General features: G+C 35.3%; 3 protein-coding genes across 6 annotated transcripts; all 3 read left to right on the top strand.

Annotated features, from left to right (window-relative positions):
- Positions 1-549: 549 nt before the first annotated feature.
- On the top strand, positions 550-9,678 carry LOC130667649 (armadillo segment polarity protein). 4 transcript variants are annotated; one of them, XR_008989868.1, is made up of 11 exons: positions 551-833; positions 1,772-1,818; positions 1,913-2,143; positions 2,226-3,020; positions 3,097-3,365; positions 3,455-3,796; positions 3,859-4,023; positions 4,361-4,663; positions 5,347-5,443; positions 6,622-6,683; positions 9,244-9,382. XR_008989868.1 is itself a non-coding variant. In XM_057469393.1 (10 exons), exons 2-10 carry the CDS (start codon positions 1,794-1,796, stop codon positions 9,426-9,428), a joined length of 2,412 nt encoding a protein of 803 aa, XP_057325376.1. In that variant the 5' UTR covers positions 559-833; positions 1,772-1,793; the 3' UTR covers positions 9,429-9,678. The 4 variants fall into 4 exon arrangements, 3 of the variants coding, with proteins under 3 accessions (XP_057325379.1, XP_057325376.1, XP_057325377.1); XM_057469393.1 differs by lacking the exon at positions 6,622-6,683 and having other exon boundaries at positions 559-833; positions 9,244-9,678; XM_057469394.1 differs by lacking the exons at positions 551-833; positions 6,622-6,683 and adding an exon at positions 1,557-1,709 and having other exon boundaries at positions 9,244-9,678.
- A 2,054-nt stretch (positions 9,679-11,732) lies between these two features.
- Positions 11,733-20,875, top strand: LOC130668316 (atrial natriuretic peptide-converting enzyme). The gene is made up of 11 exons (XM_057470546.1): positions 11,733-11,858; positions 12,601-13,451; positions 16,575-16,758; positions 17,879-18,092; positions 18,293-18,664; positions 18,728-18,960; positions 19,037-19,243; positions 19,317-19,676; positions 19,768-20,190; positions 20,255-20,373; positions 20,439-20,875. The coding sequence occupies exons 2-11, from the start codon at positions 13,404-13,406 to the stop codon at positions 20,610-20,612; spliced, it is 2,334 nt and encodes a 777-aa protein (XP_057326529.1). The 5' UTR covers positions 11,733-11,858; positions 12,601-13,403; the 3' UTR covers positions 20,613-20,875.
- An 805-nt stretch (positions 20,876-21,680) lies between these two features.
- Positions 21,681-23,026, top strand: LOC130667855 (pyridoxine/pyridoxamine 5'-phosphate oxidase-like). Its single transcript, XM_057469726.1, has 6 exons — positions 21,681-21,839; positions 21,939-22,072; positions 22,132-22,231; positions 22,301-22,375; positions 22,467-22,669; positions 22,741-23,026. The coding sequence occupies exons 1-6, from the start codon at positions 21,828-21,830 to the stop codon at positions 22,865-22,867; spliced, it is 651 nt and encodes a 216-aa protein (XP_057325709.1). The 5' UTR covers positions 21,681-21,827; the 3' UTR covers positions 22,868-23,026.
- The last annotated feature ends 446 nt before the right edge of the window (positions 23,027-23,472 follow it).

Here is a 23,472-nt window from a genome sequence, read left to right as displayed (position 1 = left end):
AAATTTGTCTAATGCCTGTTACATTATGACAATCAATTTAGCAGACGTTCAATAGTTTTTGGATTTTTTAAAAAACGATAAACAATAAAAATAAAAACATTTCAGAAAATTGCACCTGTAGTTTTTTAAATTTTCTACATGTGCATATTTTTAGTTTAATTGTCTGTCTTTAATTGATTTTAAAAAAATTCAAAAATTTTTAATTGTCTGATAACTTCAAGGTCACGTTACATTCATACTCGTTCAAATTTCCCTGTAATTTTTAAAAATTCTCTTTTACAAAATGTTTAGTGCTAATGGCCTAAAACCACAGCAATAAAAATCAATCACCCATAGGCTCCAAAATTTCAACAATAGAATTTCCCTACAGGTACAAAAGGCATTACCATCCATACAAGCAAAAGTAGCAGGTAAAGTAGAATGAGCTGCGCCCCTCTCCTCAGCCCCTCATTATTCAACAATCGGCTTTCAGATCCTACGTTTAATTTTAAAAGTTCCATCGTCAAGTTGAGTCACCCGGACCTGCACTCGAGGAACATCACTAGTGCATGAGTATCACTGTCCAGCAAGTGCGCCTCCACCTACAACTCCCAGTACTCTCTTGTCAAACAGCAGTTACCGAATAAGCCACCAGCGCTGGCGTAGACTGAGACTCGAGCAAGCGTCCAGCAACCAGCAACGTTCTGAGCTCCGCCATCTTTAGTTGACAGATCTCCGTAAGATACCGAGGAAGCTGGTGTTACGTGTGAGTAATCGATTGTTATCGAGTGATTCATACGTGATAACCAACCGAGAACAATCAAATTAGTCCAGTGATATTTATCCTGACACCGGTGAGTATTCATAAATTATTTAAATACCATCAATATTTTTAATAAACAATAATATATCGTGTGTTTACCTAGGGTGTGTCAAAGTGTGTTCGTTCATGCTCTCTCTCTCTCCCTCTTTTTCTCCCTTCTCAGTACACCAGCTTTCTCTGTCAGCATGCAGTCATACCCCCAGCTGTCTCTCTCTTCCTCTTTCGCGACTCCATCTCGCTCTCAGTCCTTTCCTGTTACTTCTGTCTCGATCTCTCTCAATAAACTTCTCTGACTTTGTTGCCGCGTTCCTTTCATCATTACGTGGACGCGTACAACTGTAGTAGTCTATGGTAGAAATTGCGGCACCCCCCAGGCCCTTGGCTTGGACGTCGACGCGGGCGCAGGAGTTGTCATGAAAATGGTGATGCATTGGATTCTGCAATCCTTTGTTGCACTTGAGTTACACAGGGCTCTTTGATAGAAAAAGAGAAAGAGAGAGAGAGGAAGAATAAGATCTAAAGCGAAAGCCAAAGCTAAATCTACTGGCGCTCGGTCTTCGTCAACCACCCCCTTACTAGACGGCACTCACCAGCGTCATAGTCGTTGTACTCTCGTATATTGGAAAATCTCGAGCGTCCTTTATGCGCGACTTTGTACACGTTTTAGTAAATGCGCACCAATGTTTAACTAACGCTCTTACTGTGTGCTGCTGCCAGTGTTTCAGAGTTTTAGTTTCGTATTTCGATCGTTGATTTTATTTCAGCATCTTCATATACATATATACGCGGTGACTGACCCTTTGTAGTGATCTATACAATATTGTGTACACTAACGACCAATTAACGACCTCAACATCATACTTGCTAATTTTATTTCCCATTAAATTTACCTCCTTTGACATAACGGGTGAATAGTTTGTTTATTTTATTTAATACCCAAAAATATTATTACACTTTTTTATTTTTTAGGAGTGAGTAGACAAGTGGAGCCATGAGTTCCAATCAAATGCGACCTGGTACGTTTATTTTTTAATAGTCTATAATAAAATCTTTCATTTATGTTTAGCTTGTCAATAATAATAATATTTATTGATTGGTTTATATTTTTAGTGTCCCATGGTAACTACCAAGGACCAGGTGACTTACCAATGGGTTCAGCCAAAGAGCAGACGCTCATGTGGCAGCAAAACTCTTACATGGGTGACTCCGGTATCCATTCTGGAGCTGCTACACAGGCACCCTCGCTGTCCGGCAAGGATGACGATGAAATGGAGGGAGATCAACTGATGTTCGACTTGGACCAAGGGTACCCACAGGGTTTCACCCAAGACCAAGTTGATGGTATTTAAATTTGAATATTTACTAACGGAGCTTGAAGAAAAAATTTTCGGCTGATGATTAATATTTGTTTCATTTAAACTAGAAATGAATTCACAACTGAGCCACACACGTTCGCAGCGTGTACGAGCAGCGATGTTCCCCGAGACACTTGAAGAGGGTATTGAAATACCCTCGACTCAGTTTGATCCTGCACAGCCCACGGCAGTCCAGCGCCTGGCCGAGCCGAGCCAGATGCTGAAGCACGCGGTTGTCAATTTGATAAACTATCAAGACGACGCGGACTTGGCAACTCGAGCCATTCCCGAGCTGATAAAGCTACTTAACGATGAAGATCAAGTGATTGTGTCTCATGCAGCCATGATGGTCCATCAGCTATCAAAGAAAGAGGCGGCCCGACACGCCATCATGAACAGCTCTCAGATGGTAGCCGCTTTAGTCCGCGCTATCTCCAACAGCGACGACCTGGAATCAACAAAAGCAGCCGTCGGTACTCTACACAACTTGTCTCACCACAGACAAGGTCTCCTCGCAATCTTCAAGAGCGGCGGAATACCAGCACTCGTCAAGCTGCTCAGCTCCGGTGTCGAGTCTGTCTTATTCTACGCCATCACTACTCTACACAACCTCCTTCTCCACCAGGATGGCTCAAAAATGGCAGTGCGTCTTGCTGGTGGTCTACAAAAAATGGTCGCGTTACTCCAGCGCAACAACGTTAAATTCCTGGCAATCGTCACCGATTGTCTTCAAATTCTCGCTTACGGTAATCAAGAAAGTAAATTAATTATTCTCGCTTCACAAGGACCCATTGAACTGGTGCGTATCATGCGCACTTATGACTACGAAAAGCTTTTGTGGACTACTTCACGTGTTTTAAAAGGTACAGAATTTATTTAAACTCAATAATAATTACATAGTTGACGTTAATAATTTCTTTTTTTTTTTTTTAATTGCAGTATTGTCAGTGTGCTCAAGTAATAAGCCAGCGATTGTTGAAGCTGGAGGCATGCAAGCCCTCGCAATGCACTTGGGAAACCCAAGTCAGAGACTTGTTCAAAATTGTCTCTGGACCCTACGGAATCTTTCGGACGCCGGAACAAAAATTGACGGCTTGGAAGGACTTTTGCAGAGTCTCGTACAAGTTCTCGCGTCCACAGACGTCAATGTTGTCACCTGTGCTGCTGGTATCCTCTCAAATCTCACCTGCAATAACCAACGCAACAAAGTAAATAAAAATTATTTTGCTATCAGCGACTATTTAATTTAGCAATTGAGTAAAATGTAGTAATTTAATTTGAATTTTTAATTTAATAGATCACAGTATGTCAAGTGGGAGGTGTCGAGGCTCTTATCCGCACAATCGTCAATGCTGGAGACCGGGAAGAAATAACAGAGCCAGCAGTTTGCGCTCTGCGTCACTTGACATCCCGACATGTTGAAGCTGAAATGGCACAGAATTCCGTGCGCGTAAATTACGGTATACAGGTGATAGTTAAATTACTTCATCCACCCTCACGCTGGCCTTTGGTTAAGGCTGTTATTGGGTTGATTCGCAATCTGACTCTCTGCCAAGCTAATCACGTACCTTTGCGTGAACACGGTGCTATTCATCATCTCGTTAGGCATCTGATGCGCGCATTCCAAGACACTGAGAGAGTAAGTTCAATAATAATAAATAATAATAAATAAATATTTATGAATAAAATATAAATTTACAGCAACGAGCATCCGTCGCTGGCATGGGAAGCCAACAAGTTTACGCAGATGGTGTTCGTATGGAAGAAATCGTTGAAGGAATTGTTGGTACACTTCATATTCTCGCAAGAGAATCTCACAATAGAGCAATCATTAGATCTCAAAATGTCATTCCTATCTTCGTACAGGTAACTAATATTTTTAAATATATTTATTTACTTGATGTGCTGTAAAAATCAGGAGTGAATTTTTTTTTATTTAAAACTGAATTCACTCGGAGCTCGGGGATTTTTTAAAAATTATTCTGCATACGGAGTAAATAGAGTTTTTTTTTTTAGCGGAGTAGTTTTGATTTTATTTAAATCCGCATTCACTTTCATTTGAAGTTTTAATATTAAATTCAACTCCTCCGGAGTAAATTTCAATAAATAGACAGTTATCTGCTCTGTATTCACTCCGAAATTTTTTTACAGCGCGGATCCATGGATAAACTAATTAATGAATTATTTATTATTCCCCAAACAGTTACTGTTCAATGAGATTGAAAATATTCAACGAGTTGCCGCGGGAGTGCTTTGTGAGCTGGCGGCGGACAAAGAGGGTGCCGAGATGATTGAACAAGAGGGTGCCACAGCGCCACTGACTGAATTACTACACTCGAGAAATGAAGCTGTCGCGACTTACGCCGCGGCTGTTTTATTCCGTATGAGTGAGGACAAACCCCAAGATTACAAGAAACGTATTTCAATGGAGCTCACAAATTCACTCCGCGAAGATACGAATATGTGGAATAATCCTGACTTTGGTATAATGGGCCCAGACTTACAGGTATAATATTTTTAATTTTATTTATTTTAGTGTCACGTTTTATTTAAAAGTTACTTAAATTATTATTGGACAGTTTTTAGTAGGAATGTTATTAAATATTTTTTTTACGAATCGCTCAAGCGCAAGCTTTTAATTTTTCGTACTCTTTTATTATTTTTATTTTAAATGCCACTGCAGTAGTTAAATGTCAGTAGTTTTTAGCAAATTATTAATAATTATTTAAATTTATTCTTTAGTCGTTAGATCACTAGTACATTAATTTTATCAAAAGGTATAAAAAAATTAATAAAATTATTTATTATTTAATATCTATTATATAGACATCCGATTGACAGCACTGATAGATCCACTCGTTCGTCTAAAAATAATTAAAAAAAAAAGAAAAAGAAAATAGTATCAGTATCAGTATTTATATTTGTTTGTTTTGGCACTTGTCTGAAACGATCTCACCCTCACATTGCCAGTATAAAAATATATATTTTAGATTCATAAACAAGCCGTCAGAAATGTCGTAACATAAAATAGATAAATTAATATCCCAACTACTGCTAGCACCACAATAGCCCGGTTTGCATATGTATGTTACTCCATGTTTGTTTATTATCTTGCGCATATAAAACTGATCAGTAGATACCCCACATACTATAAGACATTGTTGTTGATCCTTGGTACCTAATCTTCAGGACATGCTCGGGCCTGAACAAGGCTATGATGGTATGTATGGACAGGGACCCCCTAGTGTGCACAGCAGTCATGGCGGTCGCGCTTATCAACCCCAAGGTAAGTCCTCTATTCAATTGCTCCGTAATAAATAAAACTCATAATTAATTACAGGGCAATATTTACTTGTTTTATTGATAATTGTACTCTAGAAAAATTCGATAGTGACTTATCACTGAATCATTACATTTTTTACAGCTATAAGTATGTTAGTAATTTAATTAATTCGGGCATTCTCCCAAAGCTGCTTCCACACACGTGAATAAAATTTAAAAACTTTTAATTTACCGCCTTTTTTAAGTACTATTGGAGCCACGTAAAATAATACAGCCGTCTACAGGTAGAGGTACCGTTTTTGGCCACTTTAGTACCAGTTTTGGACACTGAAAATTAAAATAAAATAATTTGTAATGACGTAGATAATTTTTCTAACATATAAAGAGATACTTTTTTATCACACTATTAAAATAAGAATTTTATTTCATACTTTGACAGTAATTAAAGTAAAGTATCTAATGTCCAAAAATGGAGCAGTGGTCACAAATGCTACTTCTACCCTCTCTTTAACTCGAATTTTATTTACAAATAATTATTGAATTTAAAATTCCAAGTAAGTCATTGAAATAACGATCCCAGTTGCTCGAGTAGAGATGAGTATCTGATTTTCTATGTCTGAAAATAATCTTTGTACAAACAATTATTCAAAATTTAATTTTTTGTCCGAGTTCAACATACATTACATACAGAGTAAACGCGAATTGAATACGGAGCGGATGACTGTCTGTTTATTTAATCCTCGGAGTGAAATTCACTCCAAAGGGAATTTATTTTACTACAGACATTCTGGTTCAGTGAATGCGGATTGAAATAAAATTCAAATCACTCTACTAAAAAAACAACTTCTCTATTTACTCTGTATACAAAACAATTTTTAACAAACTCCAGAATTCCAACACTAGACAGCGTTACTAATTTTGAAATAAATGGGAGCAGCTTCAGAAGAATGCCCTTAATTTTATCATTAATTTTAAAAATAAATACCAGTCAATTACTAACAAAATTACCCACTATCTGAATCAGTCAGAATTTCACTACTCATTTTTCAAGAGTACTGATAAACAAATATAACTATTCCTATATCTTTCTAGTAAAAAAAATAAAAAATGACAATGATAACTAACAATGCCTGTCCTGTTTTATTTACTGGATACATTTAACATAATCTCTGTTGGCAGCAGCATAATCTATGGATTTAATTTTAAGTTATCGACTACCATCACAATAACGCAGTAACTCATAGGTGAAAGTTCAACCAAATAAAGTAGTTTGATTGCCTGATCTAGCTTTTGTATTTAACACCAACCAACACTTTAATTTGCTTGCACTTTTTTTTATTGTTATCATAAATCTTGCATGTGTGTCGTCTGCTTTCTTTAAATTTCTTCTGCTATCCTAGTTCGTAACTGCGCTAATGCATGCGTGTGGCCAGACCCTGTTTTAATAATTGAAGCAAAGAAAATTATTAAATTTTTGTTTATTTATTCGAGACGAAAAGGACAAAGTACTTTATCCTCATAAAAAACTCAAAGGTAATGCTAGAAAAAAAAGACTCGAGTATGAAAGCATGAGCAATTCACAAACTCCTACGTGAGCTTGTATTTTGCACTGGCTTTAATCTTTTCCCTCTTTAGATGTTTGTTGAGGCTGAAAAATCAATAAAATTCCTCTCTTTATTCTTTATCTTCTAAACGGTCCATTTCTTCGGCTTATCTTGAGCTACAATCGCCTGTAGCGATACTGTACCTGCAGTTTATACATTCTTATAACATAACAATAATTATAACAGTCACAGTAATAATAGTAAATAATAAACAAGAGTTTGATGTTTGAGTTTTATAGCACTGATTAAACATCCGAGATAAATATTTGCAGCAGACGCTAGTGTCGTCCGTAAACATAATAATGGAAATTTAGTCCAGTCGAAACTACGAAATAGGATCTAGATTTTTTCGGAAGTTGGTACAAATTTTATTGAAGGTCCATGATGTCGGCCATAAACAGCCCGCAGAATAAAAATGAAGATTAATGAGGATCACTTTCCATGTCTTTCTATGAAGAGTAGCCCATAACTTTGCTCCTGTTGGAAAAAACCCAACACAATATAAACGTTTTTTGTTCCTTACGATGCCCCCTAGTAGGAGAAACCCCGAAAAGTCCAGAGAAAAATTTATTTTCTTTATCCCTTAGTCGAAAGTACGCACTTCCCTCCCTAATTTTAAGGCCTAAAGTCTCATTTCCCTCTCCTAGTGGAGTTACACGCGCCCCACTTACATCGCCGGGAGCAAAAAATTTTTTCGTGCCTACGGAAACAGCCGGCTGCTGCCATCTACTGAACGTCTACCACTTTATCAATAAAATTTTTGACGATAACATCATAGATCGTTGCTTTATTTACATGTACGTCAGTGTTTTCGTGTCTCGTTGTTTGTGATATTTTAAGTAAACAGTGTACTTGCAATAATAAAATGACTGAAAAAGTATCATCTGATGACTCTATGGACGAGGATGAGGTGATAAAAGATTTTGATGCAGAGGCGAGGTTAATTATTGAAAGATTATGTATTCATTTATATATTATTTATTGGCAGGAAAAAAATCTTGTTCATAGGCATAAATTTATTTCTTTCGAAAAAAAATAATTATTTTTTATTTTTATTTTTTATAAGTATAATTATGTCTTTTTTTTTGTTTTGTTTTTGATGCCTGCCCCCGCCGACCAGACGCACTCGCTTCGCTCGTGCTTTCAAATGTCGCGGGGCAGGCATCAAAAACGCAACAAAAAAAAAAGGGAGACGGAAAAAAATTAAAGTTTTATGTATGTCCGAAAGAGGCGCGTCAATAGGGAGCAAATAAAAAAAACATGGCCGACCTGTCAGCTGAAGGCAGAACGTGGTTGTGTTGTTTATAGTATTCAAAAATGTAATTAATAAACGTACTTTCGACCAGGTATAAAGAAAAATCGTATACACCACACGGGAAGATAGTTAAAAGCCCTGCCCTGTGTGTCATGATGCCCTCGGCTTCGCCTCGGGCATCATATCACACAGGGCAGGAATTTCAACTTTCTTCCCTTGTAGTGTAATATACTATTTTCGAATCTGGACTCATATTAGGATAAATTAGGATAAATGAGAATGTCACTTTCCATGTTTTTCTATGAAGAGTAGCCTGTAACTTTTTTCCTGTTAGTGGTGAGAAAAAAAGTTTTCCCAGTAGTGATGAAAAAAAAAATAAAAATACCCCCAAAAATATATTTTTTGAAAATAACACGTAATAGATTTTTTAAATTTTGAAGATAAAATTTAGTGGAATTTCATAAGGATGCGCCACTGAAGTAGAAAAAAAAAATGTGTATCTACAGTTGGGGTATGAGTGCATGCAGTCCAGCTCTGTCCACATTTTTTCTACTTCTACTTGAGTGGCGCATTCTTGTGAAAATTCACTAAATTTAAGCTTCGGAATTTCAAAAATCTATTACGTGTTATTTTTTATAGATACAAAAAAAATTTCCTATACTTTTTTTCATGAATTTTTTTTCTCTACAAGTTTTGTTTGAAAGTTTTTTACAATTTTTTTTTTAATGAAAAATTTCCAAAAAATCTGTTTTTATTTTTTCTCAACCCCTGGCCCGATGACTTTTATTCTGCGGGCTGTAGTGAGTGATATCATAGACCGTCAATAAAATTTACACCAACTTCCCAGACTGTCTCCTATTTCCGAGTTTTGACTGGACGAAATTTGATATTTAAAATGTTTGCTCTCATACTGATACTGATTATCTCTTCTGTTAAAACCAACAGCAAGTTATGACCAGATTCCAATAGACTCAATGCAAGGATTGGAAATAGGGGGATCAACATACGGCGCAATGGACGCGATGGACGTCGGACATGACGGCGATCTGAGCTTCGATCACATCGACGAGCTGCCAACGCCTCCGCAAGACAACAATCAAGTTGCCGCTTGGTACGACACCGATCTCTAAGCCCGACATGATAATTTATTGAATTTATAATTAATAATATTAACACTAACATAAATATTAACAACAATAACAAATAAATGATTATTACTTTAATATTAACGATAAGAAAAAAAAAATAGCTGCCGGGTCCAGTGCGAGGCAATGAATTATTTTTCATTTTCCTTTTTATATTTTGTTAGTTATTATTTTTTTTACATAATTTGTTTTTTATGTAACCTTATCACGGTTAAATAACAAATTCTTTTCGATATTCTTTTTATATATTATTACAGTTAAGAATGACTGGAAAAAAAAAAAATAAAAAAAAAAAAATGAACCCTATTATATAACAAATCGACGTAATCAGATTGTTAATTTTGTCAATAATAATATATACACTTAAATCTACGCATAGTATATAAGAAAAAAATAATAAATATGAACAAAACTACTCGAGTGTCCGTAAAATTACAGAGTGACGCGTCAACGTACTATTAATCTGAATAAACTATTTATACAATTGTCCCATACTATTACCGTACTATTTGATTATGATATAAATAATAATAAAAGTACCGCAAGCACTTTTAGAAATTATGGTATATAAATTTTAAAACAAATCCATTTTACAGGGTAGTAAAATTTAAATGATGATGGTGATGATGATAAAATAAATTAATAAATAAATAAATTTAAATTTAAATAAATACATTTATTATTATATAATTATTATTATTATTATTATCATTTGATTTATCATGTAGAAGAAAAACGCACCGCTGGTTTATAATAACTCGTGTGCCATTAAATGTATTGACTTAAAACTTAAAAAAGCAACATGTAATTCGTACACTTGTTTATGTTATTTATTTAAATCCAGCCTTGTAATTAACATCCGATTCCTAATTAAGTGATATAAAGACAAGATTTTTGCCAATTTTGGAATTAATGGCTCAAATGTTTGATATTACGGCGAAAATATTGGTCTTGTTAAAAAAGTTTTCAAACAAAAGTTGTAGAAAATTTAATTTTCCATAAAATATGTCGCTTATGATTTTTTTATACGACCAATATTTTTACCGTAATTCAAAAATTAAGTGTCATAATGAATGATTCAAATTTTTGTTAATTATGAAAATCTTAATTTTGAAATTACGGCTTTCTTATTGGTCCTAAGAAAAAATTATAAGAGACATTTTTTCTGTAAAATTGAATTCTGAACAACTTTTATTTGAAAAATTTTTTTATACGACCAATATTTTCACTGCAATTCCAAATTAAGTCATAATGAATGATTCAAATTTTGGTTTATTATGAAAATCTTAATTTTGAAATTACAGCTTCCTCATTGGCCCTAAGAAAAATCTAAAAGAGACATTTTTATTGTAAAATTGAATTCTGAACAACTTTTATTAGAAAAATTTTTTTATACGACCAATATTTTCACTGCAATTCCAAATTAAGATTCATAATGAATGATTCAAATTTTTGTTAATTATGAAAATCTTAATTTTGAAATTACAGCTTTCTTATTGGTCCTAAGAAAAAATTATAGGAGACATTTTTTTTGTAAAATTAAATTTTGAACAACTTTTATTTGAAAAATTTTTTTATACGACCAATATTTTCACTGCAATTCCAAATTAAGATTCATAATGAATGATTCAAATTTTTGTTAATTATGAAAATCTTAATTTTGAAATTACAGCTTTCTTATTGGTCCTAAGAAAAAATTATAGGAGACATTTTTTTTGTAAAATTAAATTTTGAACAACTTTTATTTGAAAAATTTTTTTATACGACCAATATTTTCACTGCAATTCCAAATTAAGATTCATAATGAATGATTCAAATTTTTGTTAATTATGAAAATCTTAATTTTGAAATTACAGCTTTCTTGTTGGTCCTAAGAAAAAATTATAAATGACATTTTTTTTGTAAAATTAAATTCTGAACAACTTTTATTTGAAAAATTTTTTTATACGACTGATATTTTCGCCGTAACATCAAAAATTTGCCATCATTTTTAAATTAAGGTAAAAATTCAGTCCCTAGTTGATATAATTTATTCTTTGAGAATTTAAGAAGCGAGTAAAGAGTACAAAGAGCCACTTACTGATTTAGCTCATGAGCTTTCACTGGTCTCAAACTTTTTCTACTCATTGTAATCTAAAATACAGGAGTATTTAATTTTATTCTGGACAGGGACAAAAAACATCTTCCGGTGGGACTTTGACAGCTGGGACTGGTGGGACCGGCAAGGTGTTGGGTCAGGAGACCCGAGTCAGTGCAATGCCGCAACTCGCCGCGGACGCTCGGCATTAATTCTCTTACCAGACTCCGCTCGTTTGGTCAACGGATAAAACTTTTTTTTTATCCGCGTTTACAAAGAGTTCGATTGCGATAGCAGCAGGTGCAAGACTAACTAGTCGACGACACGATAAAATAACAGTAAATTAATCTATATCAATCCAAGTTGTCTCAAACATTCTCTTTATTTGTAACTCAATAGCTCGCATAGCCCAGTCCACATGAGACTCCGATCTAGTTGTTGTTGTTATTCAATAGCGTCCTCTTCAACACCAGATATTCAATCCTACTGTTGAAATCTAGAGCCAGCACTTGATACATTGCTAATAAAAGTTTAATAAAGCATCAGTTTCGCCAACTGTCCGTCCGTGAACTGGTTCAATATTTTGCGGTCATACACAATCACAAAAAAATAAACTTTAAAAATTAGTTTTCTAGATGCCCGGAGGTCAAATAATTTACCGAAGTATTGCAAAAATATAAATGTGCTAAAGAATAAACATTTTGTTAGTCCACGTTCCTGTCATATTTATTTACATCATATGTATGATCTTTAATTTAAAAATTAGTGTTTGAAATTACAACCCGGGACCTGGGTGTCTAGGAAATTTTTAAATTTTGGACAATAAATTTTATAATAATTTTTCTTGCATAGAAAATAAATTCTAATATTTAATTATAAATAAAAAAAATTGCTATTTAGAATGATAGAATTAACTGATCACTTTGTCATTACATTACTTGTGTAATTTAAAAATTCTATACTCATACACCAGATCTCTGTCTATAAAAATAATTTATAAAAATAAAATGTAAAATGAATATTTGATTCGCGGTATTCTCGTAATAGATAAAATAAAACACGAGTTAACATTTTATTTAGCAGCAGAAACAGTTGTCGATGCTGTTGCTAATACGTGAAAGTGTATCTACATGAACAGAGTGCTCGGGAGAATAACACCGCTACTCCAGTCTCTCGTCTCGCGTACAAGTTTCCTGAGGCCGCGACAATCCCCGTTTACCTGGCACTGCTCAAGTGTTAGCGGGAGAAATTCCCCGTCGTTTCGTCAAGTCGCCGGGCAATCAGAGTCCTCATCTGATCGGGGTGCTGAGCAGTCTTACCTGTAACCACTTGAGTGATATTACGTGAGCTCTGTGAGCTTCTTTACCTCTTACTTTACAATAATAATTCGAATAACCAGTGCGCTGACAGCCAGACAATTATTGCGGGTAAAATTCAAATGGATTACGCGCGGTAGCAAAATTTCGTTACTTACGCGGTTTACTTTTCCACGGGATCCTAAGACAGCACCTGCAGTCATTAATTATTCATCAGATAAATAATTATTTTTATTTCTTAATGGACGAGTGTTTACTTGTGGGATAACGGTTACCAAGTTTAAGACCGTTTCGGATTCCTATTGTCTTATTGCTAATTAAGTGACAAATAATTTAAAACAATGAAACTCTAACTATTCTTATTGTTGTTATAAATGTGTACCCAGTAAGACTGCGGGTTTTTCACACAGCGCACACATGACAGCGATTACACGATAAAATAATTGTTTATTTAAACTAAAATGTTTAATTACATCTATGATATTAAAAGTGTAATAGTGCACAAGTGAAGTTATTTTGTTGTCATTATTATTGTTATATATATAATATATTTTTTACTGGAGTAAAATGACTGTTTCGATGGAGCACAAAAGAAAAAGTTCATGGGATTCAAAGGTAATTTTTTTTTTCTGGTGATAAAATTCTTGGGCTTACGGCGGTCGCAGTAGAAAAGACATCGGAGTAGAAAAAAAAAAATAAATTATTAATAACGCATTGGAGCATGAAATTCTGGTTAGGAATGAGAGTACCTCCAATCATCTCGAAAGTAATGGAGAGATAAAGTCACCCTTTAATAGCCTTATGTTCTGAGCTGGTGAAAGTGGGGCTTCCATTTACCTTTAAAGTGTGCGCATAAGTGAATGTACGGTATTATTTATGCACACGAGCATGAGTCTATACAAATTTTTATCTCGGATGAAAAAAAATAATACACTGCAACCTTTCATCATCTCAGTCATTATTATCCAGCCTTCAATGAGACCACGATGTGAATTTATTTTTTTTAAGACAAACAAAGAGTAGTAATATTGGCTGAGATAATAAAGAAACTATTAGTCGTGGATGATCAGCGATCCTCGTCTGATATTCGCTGAGGTCTGTCGGCTCCAGAGCTGCACCAGCCGCTAAAGTTCAACTGATTGCGTAAATAAAAATAATTATAAAAAGAGACGGGTTTTAGCTGAGAAGAAAGCGCGAGTCGACTTATGCATTTTTGAATCTCCTAAGCGAGTGCAGCAGTTTCTTGTCCGACCGGTCCAATAATCATTTTCTTGCCTGTTTATGTTAAATATTTATTTTTCCTCGCGAGGTTGACTCAGTCGTATTTATTTTTATGTCCTAAATAACTTTTGTGTTTTAAATAAATAAAGAAATTTTTAACAAAGAAACGAGACACCAGGACTGAATACCAAAGAAAATAATTAAACTCGCGATGATTCTTCGTATTTGTAAACTTATATATTGTGACTGTACTGTCGACCTTGTTCTCCGCTGACCTCTCACGTTCAGTTTACAGTCGTGCCTCGTATAAGGTATTGTATATTACACACACGCACACACACACACTCGTACAGCGACCAAAAATACAGTCCAACAAGACCCGTAAGTTTGTTTAGCTGGATAGGAATAATAAAAGGACGGTGTGCCGGATTCAGTGCAGGCTGGGCCAGTTTGAGTTGGGTTGGGTTCACAATGCCCAAGAACACAACTGAAAAAGAGACATATTTTTAAAAGATAGAGGCAGAAGTAAAGCTACTAGAAGCATAAGTATCTGACTCTGACCAGGTTCGTGATACCGTTACCTCGCTCGGTAATTTTGCTGGTGTCTTGTCACTTAGACATTTAAACGGTTAGATATAGACAGTAAGTATGTCTGCTGTCCTACCAGTTTTTAAGCTCCTTTCTTCAACTATTACTTACTCCAAGGCCAACGGTTTCGCTTCCGCGTGACGGCGTGTCATCACCGTGCAGAGGCTTTCAGAGAATCTAAATAAAATAATAAACTCGTCGCTGATAGCATCTCCACGTGCAGCACCCGGATGAATAATAGCTCGAGAGCTGCACATAACAGATCGAGAGCTATCCATCGAACCCGCGGATTATTACTGCGATAATCGAGGAACGAGGAACGATGAGTAATTGAGGTAGAAAGTTTAAATTCAATAATAACAGGCTGCAGTTAAAGCTGATAGCTCAAGTGCATTAATCTTTAATTATCACGAAGATGCTACTGGAAAATATAAAGTTAATTTGCTTTAGCTCCCTGCTCTCAGTACATTCCTTTCCATCACTGACATTGAATATCGTACTTTCTAATTTAATACAGATACATAGATATAGAATACTTTTACATTTCCTTGAGATTTAAATACGAGATTGCTAAATTGTCCGGAAATGGCGTTTTGTTTTACAGATAAATATATTTTATTTAAACCTCTCAGTTATACACGACTTAGATTATTAATTTATTGCTTATTATTCTCAGACATGCTAACACCCAGTTAGGGGGAAGTGTAATTACATAAAATTACATTGTGAGAAATGAATTTCATTTGAATTATCATTAATTTTAAAAATAATCATATATTGATTGTAATTAAATAAAACACCGCCGAGACGAGGTCGACGAACTCGTTCTCTATAAAAAAAAAACCTGAGATATTCGTGTTCAAAGTAACTTTTAACTTTCGTAACAGTGCCCTAAGTCTTAGTAGTTCACCTCTGCTCGCCAGTATCATTTAAGTCTCTATCCAAAGTTTTACGTAACTTTTATATTTATTTAATTATTCTGATCCCCTCACTTTATCTAGTACATTGCGAATAGATAGCAGACTTGGTTACTTGTAATAATTTATTTTACTCATTGATGCTCATGTGAATTTTCTCAAAACATTTTTTCCGCAAACAGTAACCTTTAGCTTAGCAAGAGAATTTTTTATTATTATTAGTAGCTATCTTCTTATTTCCTTTATTCAGTTAAAATCCTATTAATAGCTGCACGAAAAGTGCAATCCTCGATTCTCGAATCGAGTGTTCTTTGGAGCGTGAGCCGCACGTAACATTTGAACGAGTAGGGCGTGGGGCTGTTTAGTTGCATTGCTCTCTCTTAGATTACTACTATAAATATATACTATGTATATATATTTATATTTACTCTAGAGTGGGAGTAATACAAGAGTAGGAGCAAAGTCTATAGGCTCAACATGTAACACAGGCATTAAAATATCATGGGTGTGCGAAAACAGGGATTACGCATAAAGTAACTGCTATTACACGGGCGTTTAAACTACTGGGTCATCAAACCAGACATTAATTGTCTGTTGAATAATTTCCTTATGAGAATCAATCATTTATGATGAGCAATACCGCCCGCGAGTAAACCACCGAGTGATTAAAGTCGCCAGCGAGGAGGCGTACAGAAACCAGCATTGCCAAAATGATTTAAAAATCGCGTAATGGATAAACGGATAATTATTGACGATGGGATGCTCGGCCAGATGGGCAGAGAATAAACCAACAGTTAACAATATACTATTACAGAGACAACACCCACCTTTCTCGACTCTAATAACCAATTTGTCGATCTTCCTTTCGCAAACTCCAGTCACGGTTTTGAGTCTTTATATGGGTGCACTCAGTGAATCGCCAGCTGGGGTAAACGAGAGGGAAAAGTAATCTCAGTGGCATTTTACACAACTCAGATACTGTAATATTTATATTTATTTATTGTTGTTTCAGATTTCCGTGAGCACGGTGAGCACGCGAAGGTTCAGCAGAGCGGGAACTCCGTCTTCAATCTTGTCCTCGGACAGCGACATCAGATTCACGAGGAAACTCGGCGGGCAGTACCGATGTGGATGCTGCGTACTCGCGGCATTTTTGCTCTTCCTCCTCTTTTCCGGAGTCTCTATCTACCTAGGATGTGAGTTTATTCGTGATCATTGATGATAATCACACATGTGGCTTTTATATATGTATATAAAACCCACACGAATGAGATAACGAGAGAGAAAAAGACCCGTAGGAGATATGTTGATGCGGCCAGAGCCCATTGAGGTCTTACGAGCGCGTGTAGCTAACGGTGTGACCGAGTTACCGACTTTAAATTCCCGAATCGATTACCGGTTCGTCCGGCCGCAAATCCATACTAATGTATCTCTATTTAAATAAATTACTAATAAGCCCACAGCGCTTTTATAGTCATAACTATATATGTCTATGGCTATATCTACTTTTCATATCTATTGGATACATATTTATAAAGATATAAATATATAGATTGAGAGCGCGCATTAACAACTATAATTTAAAGCTTAAATAAACCAGTTGATAAGCGGTATATTTATGCACAGAAAAAAATTATTTTTTGACGTTAAATATTTTTACTCGCCCCAAGAAATTACAAAAAAAAAAAAAAAATATGCACTTGTAGAAAATTAAAAAAACTTTAAGTACAATTTCTAAAAATATTTTTTTTTTATAATTTATCATTTTGAAAAAGTTACAAAAATTATTAGACGTCGGCTAACTTCAGTATCATGAATTTTTGAATTATAAATTGAAAAAAAAAATTTTCTTGCGGCATGAAAAAATTTTCCTGAGGCAAGAAATTTTTTCTAGTCCTAAGAAAATTTTTTTTTTTTATTCAATAATGAAAAATATTTATTGTCATGAAATCCTTTTATTTTTGTGTATAAATATATATCGCAGGAGTTTGTATGTTGTCTTATTTTTATTTAAAACTCGGCACGGTGTCTGAGCAGAGCAATGATCCAGTGGTACACACAATACACGAGGGAGAGAGAGCCTCGATGATATCATCGGACTAACGGTACGTCCGAGTTACCGACTCCCCGGCAGCCCACGATCACCCGTGACCATTTGCTATATTGTATCCGTGCCTAATGATCGACCTTTACTCCAGAGAAACACGGCCTTGCCATACATACCGCCCGTAAAATATGCCAACTAATTCGTGTCAATTGTTGTCGCTGAGTAGTTTTACTAAAAATTGTTGTTGCTTATTCTTAATTTTGTTGCAGATCACCTCTTGACGTCAGACCCTCCCTCGGACCAAGTGTTCCTCGGGTCTTTCCGCGTGACAGACGGCGACTCCTTCACAATAGAGTTGGCTGATCCGTCGACTGAAGCTTTCCGTATCCGTGCGAGGGAATATCGTGATAGACTGAATCTTGCTTTCCGCAGGAGCAATCTCAGAATTTCCTTCATTGCTTCTGAAGTTCTTGCACTAGATGGGTAAGTGGTATCACGACCTACAAATCCACTTCCGCATATATTTATTTAATATCACGATGCGGATTACTTTATCTGAAAGCTGAAATAATAATTACTGGGATATTGTATAAATTTCCGATCGTATATTTATTAATTCGACGGAATAAAATAAATAAATTTGCTGTTAATAAACTGGTTAATCTCGATATTATTTACCACAGAGTGGAGAACAGTGACCTCGTTGTACACTTCGAGTTACGCTTTGATCCGCGTTATCAGACGGTAAAAGTTGCTGATGTCGTCCAAGTGCTGACTAAGGAAATAAACTCCGAGACGGCCAAGTACTTGGTGAACTTGACTATCGACCCCAAGAGTCTCGAGGTCCAGGAGAGTTTTGCGGCGCTCAATGCTCAGATAACCATGTCGACAACTGTCACGACCCCCCCGACAACGACAACAGCCCCGCCGCCCAGAAGCTGCAGTTCTCTGGAGCTGACTTACTGCAAGCATCTTCCCTACAATATCACTTCTTACCCTAACATTTTCGGGCACCGATCTCTCTCTGACGTCGAAGAGGACGTAATAGCCTTCAGGTATTTTGTTGTAAGTTGAGTATGGATTAATTACTTTCGTTATTAATTGCAAATATTTAACAGAGAACTTGTTGACGCCGAGTGCTACAGACTGGCTTACGATTTTGTGTGTCAAGTATTGCAGCCAGCGTGTATCGAAGGAACGCCTGAGGCGACGATTAAACTTCCCTGCCGTAGTTTTTGCCGGGAATTTTGGTCTGGTTGCGGCAATCGTTTGCCAGATAGAATTAAAAATGCTCTAGATTGTTCGAATTTCCCGGAATATGCCGACGAAGGAAGTTGTAAACCCAAACCAGGTATTTATCCCCCTACTGTTACTTAAATTAAATATAATTTTAATAAAAATAATAATAACTGGGATTATTGTTGAAGGATGCGTGAGAGATTTGCAGAACAAAGCTCTGTCGCCGCGGATTTGCGATGGCATAGTCGACTGTCCAGATTTATCTGATGAAAAAAACTGCGCTTACTGCCAAGAGAATCACATGCACTGCGGGATCGGCAGAACCTGCATTCCAACTTCTAAAAGATGTGACGGCAAAGCTGACTGTCCTAATGGATTAGACGAGAAAGATTGCCGTCAGTATTCACTTTATTGCGATTATTTGTATAAATGTTACATATAAATATTTATTATGATATTTTCCATCAGTATTTTTGGCTCAAAGCGTAAGTTCTGTTAAAAATCAGCCAATAGACACACCTCTGTCGGCGAAGTACACTCACGAAGGCTACGTGATATTCAACGAAAAAGGAACTGTTGGAAAACTTTGTATCGAAAATCTGAATGCGACTCTACCCCAGACGGAAATGGATACAGTACTTCAAACAGCGGCAGCTTCTTTGTGCACTCTTTTGACTTATAATGGAATGAGTTCCGTCGAAATGAGAACTGACGACGAACAAGACGTACAGTATGTGCACATGGAGGATCCTTTGGCATCTGAAATATCTTTTGTACGCGCGCCCTGTCCAAGTAAACAAGTTATGTATGTTCGTTGTGCTGAACTAGGTACTCAATTATACTTCAAATAAATCAGTATATTTATTTAATATATTAAAGTAAATTTTTATTGATGTCTTTATTTGTTCATTTACTCAAGAGTGCGGCATACAGGCACTGAAGACAAAAACCGGCACCAAGGTGCTAAACAAAATGGCTGAGCCGGGAGACTGGCCCTGGCACGTGGCTCTTTTCAAAGAAGATTCCCACGTTTGCGACGCCACGCTGGTGTCCACCAACTGGCTGCTGACAACCGCGTCCTGTTTCCAAGGGCAGCCGAAGGCCGAGTGGTCAGCGAGACTGGGAACTGTACGACTCTCCAGTACGTCGCCGTGGCAGCAGGAGAGACGGATTGTCGGGATGGTAAAGTCACCTGTCGAAGGCAGCACGATTGTTCTTCTAAAACTGGACAAGCCGGTGATCGTTTACTCAGATCTTGTGAGACCGATTTGTCTGCCTTCGAGTCAAGAATTTATGCAGCTCAATACTTCTCACTGCAACACACTGGGATGGGCAAGAAACCGTAAGTTTTTATTGCTTTAAATAGATGAATATTTATTAATAATTTTATTTTTTACTTCTTCCAGGAGATTTACTCCAACGCGTTCAGTTAAAGTACAGCGTGATGGAAAAATGCGAAAATATTAGCATTGCTTCTGTTAATGGAATATGTACTGACGCTGTTTACTCAACAGATGACTGCAATGTAAGTTGACATAATTTATTTTCATCGCGAAGGGAATTTGATTAACTTTTTATTTTTACGCGCAGGAGGAAGAATTAGCTGGGGCTCCGATGATTTGTCTGCTGCCAGATGAGCGGAGATGGGCTTTGGCCGGAGTCAGCAGTTGGCGAATCGGCTGCTCGAAGTCTGCTATCGAGAGACCCAGACTCTACGACAAAGTTTCGTCGAACATTGCCTGGATAAAATCCACGATCGCTTGATTAACACAATCTTTATATAAATATAATTTTAAAAAAATAAACCAAGTATCTGCTATTTAAGTTAGCAATAAGTCTGACTGACGATCTAAATGTAAATAATGTTATTCCATTATCCAGATGCCAGATATTTTATTATTTATTAGCTATTATTTTAAATTAGCGACTATTGTGTATAATTAATTTAAACATGTAATTTTTTAAACAGTAAATGTATATTTCAAGATGTCACTCAACAAAATAAAAAGATTGTTAATACTTGTAAATTTTTTTTAATTATTTAAAACTATACTGCGAAAAATCGGGAGTTAATTTTGAGTGATTGCGGATTTTATTTCAGTTTAAAAAAAAATCGCTCTGCATACGGACTAAATAAGGAGTTTTTTTTTAACAGATTTTCTGTGGTAAAATAAATCCAACCTCGGAATAAAATTCACTTCGGAAGAATTGAATAAATAAACAGTCGTCCGCTTCGCATTTACATAAATTTTTAAAATAATCTAGTGTTTATATAAAAATAAGTTCATTGACTTTTAATTACCAGCAAATGTCAAAAAAATTTTCTATTTTTATTTTTTAAATATGAAAATCTAATCTTCAATAATAAATTATTTCAATTATTTACTAGAACGTTACTTATGTCAACCGCGAAAGTCATTTTCTCAATAAATTCATCTTCTTTCCTCTTCAGAACGTTAACTACTGACCATACGACAAAACTGTTCAGGACAATCTTATAGAAAATTTAATTTTCTTCAAAAAAAGTCCTCTGTGTCAAGTCGCTAAATTCAATAGTTTACGAGTTACAGAAATTTTAATAATAAAAAAAAAATGAATCAAAATTTTTAATTTTTAAAATTATTAGAATTACGAATAAAATTTCAATATCTCTTATCAATAGTTTCTGTTATCAATAATAGCTGCTAAATATGCCAAGATAATTTTGGGACGTTATCTGATACCAAGGAGCAAATTTCACCTATTTCGTAACAAAATAATTTCGCTATAAATTAAGAACAAGTAATTTAAGTACTGGAAGTGAGCTGCGATCACAAATATAACCGCAGTGGGGGTCAGTATATAATACCGATTGAGCTGATCCAGTGAACGTTCTCGCTTTGTTTAGGCTCCAATACGCAAGTGCACTTCCATTGATTCCTATATTTAACAAACTTACAAGTCATAACTAAACTTTTGTCTCCTCACTACTTAATATACATGGCAGTTTCCGTGAGTTCAATAAACTCTTCGAATATCGATTAAAGTGTCGACCTAAAGTTTTAAACCAAAAGTTCGTTATCTTTGTACTCAATATTCAAATTTTTTTAGGACCAAAAATCGGATCTAGCATTTATCGAATTAAAATCCGATGATCCATTCGATCTATTCACGGACTGGCATAATGAGGCGAATAAATTCAGCAAAGGGTCCACGAACGTGACTTGTCTCGCAACCCTTGCCGAGTACGTAAATAAAATAAATTTTTCCGCGCAATAATTATTTTTATTTTTAATTTCTCCAGAGGAAACACTCCGAGAGCTAGAAATGTGTTGCTGAGAAAATACAACAGAGATGGCTTTGAATTTTTCACCGACAGCCGCGGAAAAAAATCTCTCGAACTGGTAATGATATAAATATATATCTATATATGTCTGTTGAAAACAAGTAATAAATAAAACATTTTTTTCTAGAGCAACAACAGCAAGGCCGCGATGTGCATTTACTGGGTCTACGAGAGCGATAAAAATGAGCGAATTTCCAAGCAGGTAACAGTTATTTTATTTACAACAAGTAATAACTTTTTAACGTCGGTTGTTTATTTATCTTAATCTTTATCTGTAATGTATTTTCCTCAAGGCGAGAGTTGAAGGCAGAGTAGAATTATTACCGCGGGACCAAGTTAACAAAGTTTATGATGCAGAGCCGCTTTATTGTAAAATTCGCGCTCACTTGTGTCATCAAGACGCCGCCGTGGATTGGAACGAGATGAAGAAACGTCATGATGAGTTACTGCGTCAGGCTAAATTAGATCCCGAGATTTTATCCATGCCCGATCATTAGTGAGTCAATAAATATTGTTTTATAAATTATTGTAATACATTAAATGTTGAATTATTTTTATTTATTCCAGCGCTGGATACAAGCTGGTTCCTACTTGGTTCGACTTTTACTTGTCAAAAGATAATTTCATCGCAGATCGAATTGAATTTTTTAAAAATGACGACGGGATTTGGACTAACAGAAGAATTGCCGCCTAATTCAAACAGTTTTTATTCTGATTCATCATCGTCCTGTTATTTTTAATTTATGATAAGTTTTTCCGGAAAAAGACATATCTATGTCCTTTTTCCTGCTGACTTATCAATACTGTGTTTATTATTATAATAAATTTTATTATTGTTTGAAAATAAAAAAAAATTTATCAGTTTACTGTTGTTGCGTTTTGGAAATTCTTTAATTTAATTTAATTATTTAAAAAGTCATTAAAAAATATAATAAAGCCAACAGAGTTGACAAAATGTTGACGCTGCATCTCAGATTCCCTGGGAGAGAATCGTCGTGGTCCGGGTCTCATGCATCGTCATCTGTTTAGACTTTCCTTAAGCCACGGTGACTCTCTTATCGTAACCGATTTCCGTTACATCGAATAAAATTAATTTATTTAAAATAATTAATTTAATTTAATCGATCAAATATTACGGGAACGTAACACTGTTAATGTTTCAAAGTCGGATTTTTAAATAAATTTATTTTAAAAAAAGAAACTCCAAAAAAAAATTGAAGCCTTATTAATGATTTAAAAAAAAATTTGTACCTGGAATCTGATTCAAAAAAGTTAGCGCACATTTTATTTAGTCAATCA

Source organism: Microplitis mediator, chromosome 5, assembly GCF_029852145.1.
Source record: "Microplitis mediator isolate UGA2020A chromosome 5, iyMicMedi2.1, whole genome shotgun sequence".
Classification (NCBI taxonomy): Eukaryota; Metazoa; Arthropoda; class Insecta; order Hymenoptera; family Braconidae; genus Microplitis; species Microplitis mediator.
The sequence above is the reverse complement of the archived record's forward strand: the minus strand, read 5'-3'. Positions and strand labels throughout refer to the sequence as shown.